At 42.0% G+C, this 9,974-nt stretch overlaps 1 protein-coding gene across 1 annotated transcript in view; it reads left to right on the top strand.

The window, feature by feature from the left end:
• The first annotated feature begins 2,304 nt into the window (after positions 1–2,304).
• Positions 2,305–9,974, top strand: part of fnbp1b (formin binding protein 1b) — a 42,164-nt gene continuing 34,494 nt past the window's right edge. The window contains exon 1 of the mRNA XM_058065125.2: positions 2,305–2,606. Coding sequence (XP_057921108.2) covers positions 2,583–2,606 — 24 coding nt within the window. The 5' untranslated portion in view covers positions 2,305–2,582. The remainder of the gene's footprint in view (positions 2,607–9,974) is intronic.

The raw sequence follows: 9,974 nt of genomic DNA, 5'->3' as shown, positions 1-9,974 counted from the left end.
ACGTCACCAGCTCGTGTCATAACGGACTGCCTGATCAGATGTATTTATTGCCCTGTTTGTCCTACCTATAAATTACCATAAACTAACAGCACATGTTTTTTTAATCTTGAAGCGGCACAACCTGATTCGCTTCTCCATCCCCAGAAATGAGACTGGTGTGTACATAATTGGATTAGCTGGGCTAATCCAATCCTTGGCCATAATCTGAGGCTGTCTGCTGGCACGCTGAACGGATCTACTTGACGTGATTTGGAAGATTACCATGAACATGTCGATCATCAATCCTGCTCAGCGAGTAGCCTGGATTATGACACCTGGATGCTCTTTAGGAGAAATATTCAGGGTCTTTAAGACCTGTTGGTCTGGCTGTAAAGTGGTTCTGTCATGATAGAAAGGCTTCGGTAGGGACTGGGGGGGTGTCACAAGATCTTGCCAGATTAAAACATGACAAGATTTCTTATTACGAACAAAATGTCTTCTGGGCATCTGGGCCTGGGAAAATAAAATTTTGCCGGCCTCAATATATTGCCATGCGCATGCGTGTCTGATTTCAATCTGTTCACTTTGTTCCATAGAACAACAGCATGAACAGAGTGAGCCCTTAAGGCAGCCTTTGTCTGCAAGGGGCGGGGCCTCCAACATGCACACACATAGTGCAGAAGAGTGTAGCCTCACAAGGGGAAATGCAAGGTAACGTAGTAGAAATTAAATTACATCACAATTTATGCTCCTTTTTTTATGGTACTTTTCTTAAAAATAATGGTAAAATCTCATCTCACAAACCAAATCTCATGTATTGTCTCATGTCTTGTGACACCAATTGGTCGTCCAGGGTGTCCTCTGGTCCCTAGTGAGTCCTGGTCCCCAGTGAATCCTGATGCCACTATTATTACTACATGAACCACTACACTACTAATGGCCTACCTCACTAAAATATAAAAAAAAACGTTACAAATACCATGCAGTAACACAATTAACGGTTCCAAATATAGAATATATTAGGTTCATATGTGTATATATATATATATATATATATATATATATATATATATATATATATATATATATATATATATATATATATATATATATATATATATATATATAGAATATGATAAGATGTGTTTAATGACTGTGAAGCTTCATCATCAAGAAGTGTCAAAAATGGAGCATGGCTACTTCTTCGCCATTGGATGTTTCCTATCACACCATGCAGATTTATTGCCAGTGATATCTCTAGTAGACTTCCTCCTTTTCTATAAGACATCCAAGCCACTTGTTTTATCTAAACCACAAAGCCCATACGGCTTTGTCATCATGAGCCATTGCTTTGAAATTATTTCAACCAAACCACGATGCTGAACAAAAGGTTGCTTTAAGGTACCCGTGTATCCGTTTGTGTATAATACGACTACGTTAAACTACTTCTACACCAAGTTTAATGTGTTTTGAGTAGTTTTTGACTAGTAACAGAAATACACAAGTGTCCACAACAGTGTCCCAAGTGGTGTCTCTTCATTTGTCACCACTAGAGGGTGGTGTTGCATTAGCAATACAGTAGTGAGTTTGGCCTGTTGACCTCTGTCGTCCAATTTTTTGGGTGATTATAACCACAGACTTCTGTGCTTCAAGGAAGCTGGACCCTATACCGGCTGACTGGAGCGGTATAGCAGTGAACCTGAAACATATTTTTGTTTTCCAAGTCTAATATACATGGTTTTGTGGACATTAAAAGATCATTTAGTCATTAATTACGCTACTGCGGTGTGTTTTTGTGAACTACAACAAACCAAAATTTTCTAAACGCCATGCTGAAAGGCAGGCTCACTCAGAACAGCACGGTTGTAGTAACTACAATTGTCAAGTAAACAGTCAGATGTAATAATAGAATAATAATATGGAGTTTACGGTGTGATTGAGCCCATAAAAAGAAAGTATAGGGCAGGGTGTTTATTATGGGGTGTGTGTATTCAATGAAACATCTGCCTGGGGGTGCCTGGGAGATTTAGGAGCCTCCCCCACTTCCACACCCCCACCATCCGGCTGCTTTCATCCCTCACTTAAAATTCCGGGTGGCTGATACTGCAAATTTTGATATCCAAAGTCAAAATATTCAGAAAAAAATCATACCCTGAGTATCGCTAATATCGATTATTATCGATATTTGGATCGATATTGGATCGACTAATTCAAACCCACCTCAACATCTGCATTATTTTCTGAACCCTGCCAAGAACCCACCATCCATTTCCATCATTATCATCACCTCCCACCACCACTTCACCCCTCACCCCCTGCATCGTGAACGCGCGCAGCACGGAGCAGCTGTCATTGAGTGGAGGCGGGGGCGCGCGCACACACACCGCATTGAGAGGGGAGGCTATCCTGTGTGAGGATTACTCTGCAACATCTTGGCCATCTTGAAGCAGGCAAGATGAGACGCTGACACAAAAGCCCAACACAAGACGGGAGTCGTTTTTTTTTACTCTTGTAGTTTTTGGCTGGCGACCACCGAAAAGACAACAAAAGCAGTTATTGTGTGCGTGAGTCGTGGATTATTCCGAGGACATCGTCCTGAAACCATGAGCTGGGGCTCAGAGCTATGGGTGAGTGTCTTATAATAAGACTCAGAATGGTAATACAGTCATAATAATAATGTTGTTATACGCTGGCGGTAGGAAAAAAGGACGTGCACACGCTAGCCAGAAGCGCACTTAAGCTAATTTGTAGCTTAGCAAGCTAATGCTTTCATCCTCACAGTTATCGTCTTTTATGTTTGATGTCATCATCTTGGCTGCAACCGTCGCTGCCTGCTGTCCGCAACATCAAAACGAGACTTTCTAGAAAAGACAAAACGGAGCATCCATTTTAGCTGAGCAGCACAGAGGCACACACCCCCTCAAAATATAACAACAACAATTGTGTCACCTTGCAGAAGCGTTCTAGTGTTGGCTTGTCAATGTGGAGCAAAACAGGTGTAGGACTCGCAACCGTCTGCTCTGGTTTGTTGAGGAAGTGCAGCCAAGACATTGTAGTTCTACACAATGTGTGGAATGAGTGTTTTATGCACTGATTGTTAGCAGCTATGTAAATATGCGTGACCACAGGGGCGTGCTAAAGTAGCTATACTGTGGTGGTGCATGAGTATGTTGTCCAATCCAAGAAAATGTAGATTTTCTTGCAGACATCTACACGTTTTTGATACCACACAGGTGAGCTGGAGCCTATCCCAGCCGGCTTCAGTTGTGAGAGGCGGGGTGCGCCACCCTGGGTCTGTGTCAATCACAGGGCACATATAAACAAAGAACACTTACATACAATTTAGAGTCTACATATTGTAACGTGTGCTGCCTGATATTCAGACTATGTTTACCGATTTGATTTGGTGTGATTTCAAACCCTGAACACGGGCAAGTTGTAACAAAGACAACCTAAAACCTAAGCTGTTAGTTTGTCTTGGTATTACCAGACATCGTTGTACTCGCTTGTAGCACAACACACTCTTGTGTGATGTGATAAAGTAATCAGCGTGCCTTCTTTTTAACTTTCATAATGTGGCAAGCACACAAAAAGCATATAAATACATAAAAAGCGTCACACATAAAAGAAACAATGTTGTAAAACATGCTCAGCTAGCTTTAATATGGTTGATGATTTAAATTAGAGATGCACGATATATATATAAGGATACAGATAAGGAAACATTTGAAACAATTGAAACAAATGAAATTGGGATTTGACCAAATGTACCTGTTGATTTGTCCTAATGCAATAATCATGACATGACTACTGCCACATCACTACTATCAGGAGAACCACAGTATAGAACGTAGGGAACCACCTGTTGTGGCCCAGCAAAGTGCACTGTATTCGGGTACATGCTGCGAGCAGCCGGTGTGACACCACAGAGGTGTGAATCCTTTTGCACCGTTTAGACGCCACAGCGCTGGCATTTCAGGTGGCTGATAAGGTTGTTTGTGTGCTTGTTTTATTTGTGCCCCTATTGCAGAATATTATATAGCGTGTGGGAAATCTCACCTCATTGGAGCAGTTATTGAAGCCATTTTAAATGAGATTTGATTTATTTATCATAATTCCCTGATATCGATAATGATTGTGCACCCCTAAATTCAAAGCAAACAGCAGCACGACAAATGTAACTTGATTTTTAAGCGAATGCAGAGGTAGATAACAGCTTGTGGCATTAAGTAAAAGGAGGATGCCTACAGCCACAGCTGTTAATGTTAATTGTTTTGGGCTCAGCGCTAAATAGGGACCCTGATGTTTATTTGGTTTTGTAGTACCAGGCAACTTGTATCTACCACTTTATTCACTAGACTATACACCAGCCTGAATAAGGTGTTACCATGCCTACAGAGTACTCCCAATTACATAGCAGGGCTTCCCGCACATTAAACGCATACAAAGCAGAGAAAAAAAAAAGACTAGAATAAATTCCAGTGTTGTTAAGTCACACTTGAAGCCACTTACATTTCTTTTCAAGGTGGTAATTGCCATCAAGCGTCATTTAGTAGTCATCTTGAGTCAGTCAGACATTCAGGTCAACGTGCTTAGTCGCGTCTCACAATAACAATGAGGATGACAGGACCATGTGTGTGTGTCAAAGCTATTTTAATGATACAATAATAAAAGGCTTTGAGATGCGGAATTCCTGTTGTCCTGTTGAGTGTTGTGGAAAAATGTACTTGTTCTGCTGTCTGTTGCTGGCAGAGTTGATTGTGTGCGTGTCACACGCTTGCAAGTCAGTACAAGATGCTGTCATCTGAAGCAGCAGCAGGAAGGCCCTGATGCATTTGTCGAGCCCCTTATACTGTATATACAGCCCGCCACCTTTGTGTTAAAGCAACAGCTTTTCACATCAAAATATCTTTACTGGGGGGTTGATATGAAAATACATAAATCACAGATGCTTGATCAAAGCTGAACATTTATGGTATGTTTACATGGACAAAAACCTATTAATCACAAAAGGTCACATGCAACTTTTGTTACAATGACTGTAATTTGCATTCCAGGCTATTAGTTGGAGATGGCACTACACTTATCCGCAACAGAAATAATCAAAGAACAGACTATTTTTAGGCTATTTACTTTTTTGCTAAAGTTTTCACTTCAAAGCGGCCTATTTTAGTTTGACAAGTCTTTTGTTCCCTCGCAAGCAACCAGAATGTGGTCTGGAGATAGTTAAGTCAGATGTATTTTTCTTTGAAAAAAGCGGGGAAAAAAGGTAAGGAGAGACTTGTTCATTCTCTAGTAATTTACATAGTGCAAAGTTCTCAAAGACAAGCACTTGTGCTCCACATTCTTGGTGTCTTTGCCTGTGATGTCAGTGTATTTTTCTTTACTACCACGCTGCTTGACCAAGCGCCTGCTGCTGCAGAGCCTTCAGGCTACCTTTACAGGCTTCCCTCTGGAAAACATTTCGTGGAAAACCAAGTCCAGGCTTTTGAAGACCATACTGTATTGTAGCCAGATGTCTTGACTCTAATCCACACACTTGTCATGGTGATCCTAGTCCTTGCAACAGGTCGCCAAATAGGGCACGGCAATCCTTCACAGGTGGCTGTCACCGGAGACGTTATTTTGTCTTCCTAAACCAGCTCATGCAGCAAAACAAGAACATCATCGTAATGAGAGAAGCATGGACCGGATGTTGTGGTGTAGTCAGCAAGTGCGTTTTAGATATTAGTTTAAGATATTAGTTTTAGATATTAGTGATATTACTGTTTTGAGATAAAAAAAATAATCTCTGACCATATAAGCATTCTAAGGATGCATGCAAAAAAAAAGTGCATCGGAAGACAGGATTGCAACATGACGGATGACGAATGAGCCACCACGTTGTTCTTAAACACCCAACGTGAACAGGAAACTGCGATGTCACTTGCTGACCTGAGTTTCGTAACTTCCCACAAGCTCCCTCCGGGGAAGCAACGCACACAGCTCTTGCAGTCATGTTAGAGTTTCAATCAATCAAGTGACTAATATCTGTCGACCAATCAATGGACATCGTTTGGTTCCCAGACTGTGACATAAGCGGAGTTTAGTAGATGTTATAAGTCTATTATATGTGTGGGAGGCTGCACGGTGGATGAGTGGTTAGCGTGCAGGCCTCACAGCTAGGAGACCCGAGTTCAATTCCACCCTAGGCCATCTCTTTGTGAAGTTTGCATGCCCCCCCCCCTGGATGCGTGGGTTTTTTCTGGGTACTCCGGTTTCTTCCCACATTCCAAAAACATGCTAGGTTAATTGGCCACTCCAAATTGTCCATAGGTATGAATGTGAGTGTGAATGGTTGTTTGTCTATATGTGCCCTGTGATTGGCTGGCCACCAGTCCAGGGTGTACCCCGCCTCTCGCCCCAAGACAGCTGGGATAGGCTCCAGCACCCCCGTGACCGCGATGAATGTATGTGTGGGTGCGCAAGGACAGTTGAGTTTGCTCATTTGTTTTGGCGCGGTAGCCTGGTTTGTTTTTGCAATAAAATTGTAGGCCTCCCTATGGAAATGCCAAAACTGACTTCCATCCAGTATATTAACATGTGCATACGTGTCTGTTTTCTATGACTGGTGCCCCCACAACCAGACAGGAAGACCTCTTGTCAGTCATACAGTTGCTTTGTCTCTGGGTGGGAGGCGGGTCGTGTGTATACACACAGCAAAAGGAGCAGTGCAGGGTCATAGAAATTGGGAGGATTGCAAAGCCAAATGCCACAGCCGGCGTGTGGAAATATTTCCCATCAGTGAGCCCAACAGTCGAACATTCCCACCTCAAACATATCCATCTGACCCAGTTTTCCCAACTGGGAAAAAAAACTACACAACACGAGTCAACATCGATAGGCAAAGTAAACACAAGCGAAACAGTGTGTATTGCAAAAGAAATGCTGCTCTTTAATGCAGTTGAAAAAGCAGCATTTCTGGAAATGCTGCAAACGTTTGGCAGTACGAATTGCCTGTGAGAAAATACATGTCCGAAATGGCAATTCCACAACTTTCAGAGTGTAAGATGACATTAAAGAAAATATTGTATCACTGTCTTATTATTAGTATTATATATTATCACAACAGTGGTTTATTTGGTCTCAGAAATACAGACAATAGTATTGTTTAGTGTCAATTTGTGGGGCAATAAATGTAACAAAAATGCACCTGCAATGTTTTGTTACATTACATTAAATGTTTGTCCAGTCATATTTTTTCATTGTGCTTTTCTTAAAATTAATGTTAAAATCTATTTAGTGGAGCCAGTCTAGTGCATCATCTCATCTCTTGAATTGGGTGTCTCGCTATTTTTCATTAATGGACAATTTTACACAAGTTGTCTATGGATTGAGTTGATGCGTATTATACCATGACCTCGATGACGAAGGAATCTCAACAGGCACCACACAGAAGGGAGCCCAAAAGTGTGAATGCCTTTGGAGCAGCGACACAGCACTGATGATAGTATTCACTGTGCTCATAAAGGCAGACGGACAAAGGAAACGTCTGCAGCCATGAAATTACAACCATCCATCGCCGTCCCGGGCTTGTAAATTCACCAGAAAAGACTCTGTATCAAAAGGAATGTTTCAACAAGACCCCAGCTGTATTCTGCCCAGCAAAAATCTGAATTCCAAAAGCAGAGCGATTTGAAACCTGTTCTGTTATGATGTCACAATTATAGAATGTCTGACTCGGACACGGTAGTCTGAAAAATTGCAGAAAATGTTTGAGGTCATGAAATAGAAAAAATGGGTCAATAAGTACAATATATGAATCAGTTATGAAGTACATCCATTTTCTGCTGCTTATCCATGTCTAAGGCCCTGTCCACACAAAATACCAGGACAATGTCGTGAGTCATGACACTCGGAATATTCAGGTATTACGCTGGCTTGACATCAAAGCGCACTTTCCGACGACATATCAGAAACGTCATCATTTTCAAAAAGCAGCAGATTGCTTGTCTATACGGTTTTCAGATGTTCCGTTGACAGAAAATACTGTTTAAGGGCACTCATGTCGATGAGTTATTTTGCCGTTTTGACCTGAAAATGTGTGGTTAGCTCCTTCGGCAAGCAGCACTGACGCTGTCATTAAAGATGAATTAGGTGAGCGTGTTGTCCAATTACTATAAAAAGCACAAGTGAAACAATGCACCTTTACACTTTGTTTCACCTTAAAGATTTCACTTCTCTCCAGTGAGATGGGAACTGGGAACCGAGGCTTTGGACTATCTTGATGAACTATGTGTTCGGGCTTTTGTACTCATTGCTGAGGCAGCATGGGTAAGACTGAAATCCTTCTCAAAGTAAGTTGTCTTTCAGGGCGATATTTTTTATACACACCGGTATAGATTCTTCCAGTCTTCCAGAAAATGACTTATACCGTGATAAATGATAAACGTAAGCAAGCCGAGTTGATGACGTTTATTTCAATTTTAATTTCTTGTGGTGTCCTGATGTTGGAAAGTTTTAGATTTGATTGTTATTCAGAGACTCCACACTCATTCATAACAAGGTTAGTCTCCTGGTAGCCATATTCTTTCCCAGCTCTAAAAACTGCCTTGTTGGAATCATATCCTCAATGTTTTCTCAGGGACTCCCTAAGAGTCCAACCATATCCCTTGTCGCTCCTTTGACACTCAAGAGACATCCAGGCCGGAAACCCGAGCTAGTATGTTTCTTTCTGCCAGATTGTTCAGAGCCAAGCCAAAACTCCCCCCCCGTGGATGAACCCCTGACACTGCTGTAGCACCCCAAGACCTCTTTTCAAGACCTCTTTTCTTTGACCCCCCCGTGACTGACTGTAAAATGGCTCTGAAGGGCCTGCACCGTTCCCCGCGGTGCGAGGAGCACAGAAAGGAGGTTAGGGGATTGTAGTAAATGGGAGTATTGAAACAAAGTAGGATAGCATTGACAATTCTTTGAGAAAAGTCTTACGGGGGTCTTTGGGGTACTTAACTAGATAGTAGTCTTTGGTGTCTTTGAGGAAGGAATGCAATGATGAATCCACTGATGTGCCACCTGTCTCAGCCATTGTTCTCAACTACGCAATGCCCCTCACAACTCACGGAGGAGAAGCTGTTTTGTAATTTTATCCATGACTCAAGGCTTCCCGTCGCAGACTGTTACAGCCTCTAATCTGTCACCACTGCCTCTTCTCTTGTTGCTACAACTCACCTCTAATCACTGGTGGAAATTACACCGCAAACAGTTCAACTCAGTCACCTGAGCTCCTCACGGCAATGGGTATTCCTCAATAGAGGACCACGCGCTCTAAGCCCACTAAGGAAGAACTCATGTTATTCATGGTGGCTGATCAGAAAGTAGTGCAGATGTAAACGCTTGCCCTGTGGCATCTAACATGCCTCTTAAGGGCCAGTTTTTACTCACATTCTCCAACAGAACTGAACAATGTCAGCGCTGATACCAGAAGAAGAGGACCACCAAAAAAGAACATCATAGCAGCAGTAAAATATGGTGGTGGTAGTGTGATGGTCTGGGACTGTGATAAGTGGAACCATTAATTCTGCCGTCTACCAAAAAGCCATGAAGGAGAATATCGGACCATTCGTTCATGACCTCGAGCTGAAACCATCTTGGGTTTTGCAGCAGGACAATAATCCAAAAAACATCAGCAAGAAATAAAACCAAGAGGGGGGGCAAATACTTTTCCATACCATGGTATATATTCTTTTTCCTGGACCTCAAAGTGCATAACAACTCAAAAGTTATTATATGAGTACATATCATTATTTCAGACAATTTATTATATAAGAATTAAAGAGCTTTTTTGTGAAGAAAAACAGCTCAGCTGGAACAATGGCTAATGTGTGTTTGAAGGCCCAGCAGGGTTCTAATCCAACCAACGGCAGCCTCCCATTGGACGGTGAGGCTAGTTACAAAGAAGGTGTAGTAATCAGATTAATAGCCACGTCATTTAATCAAATGGTTCTTACTGGTTGTCC

This window comes from Doryrhamphus excisus, linkage group LG10 (assembly GCF_037039965.1).
Source record: "Doryrhamphus excisus strain RoL-2023G ecotype Guam linkage group LG10, RoL_Dexc_Guam_v1.1, whole genome shotgun sequence".
NCBI lineage: Eukaryota > Metazoa > Chordata > Actinopteri > Syngnathiformes > Syngnathidae > Doryrhamphus > Doryrhamphus excisus.
The sequence above is the reverse complement of the archived record's forward strand: the minus strand, read 5'-3'. Positions and strand labels throughout refer to the sequence as shown.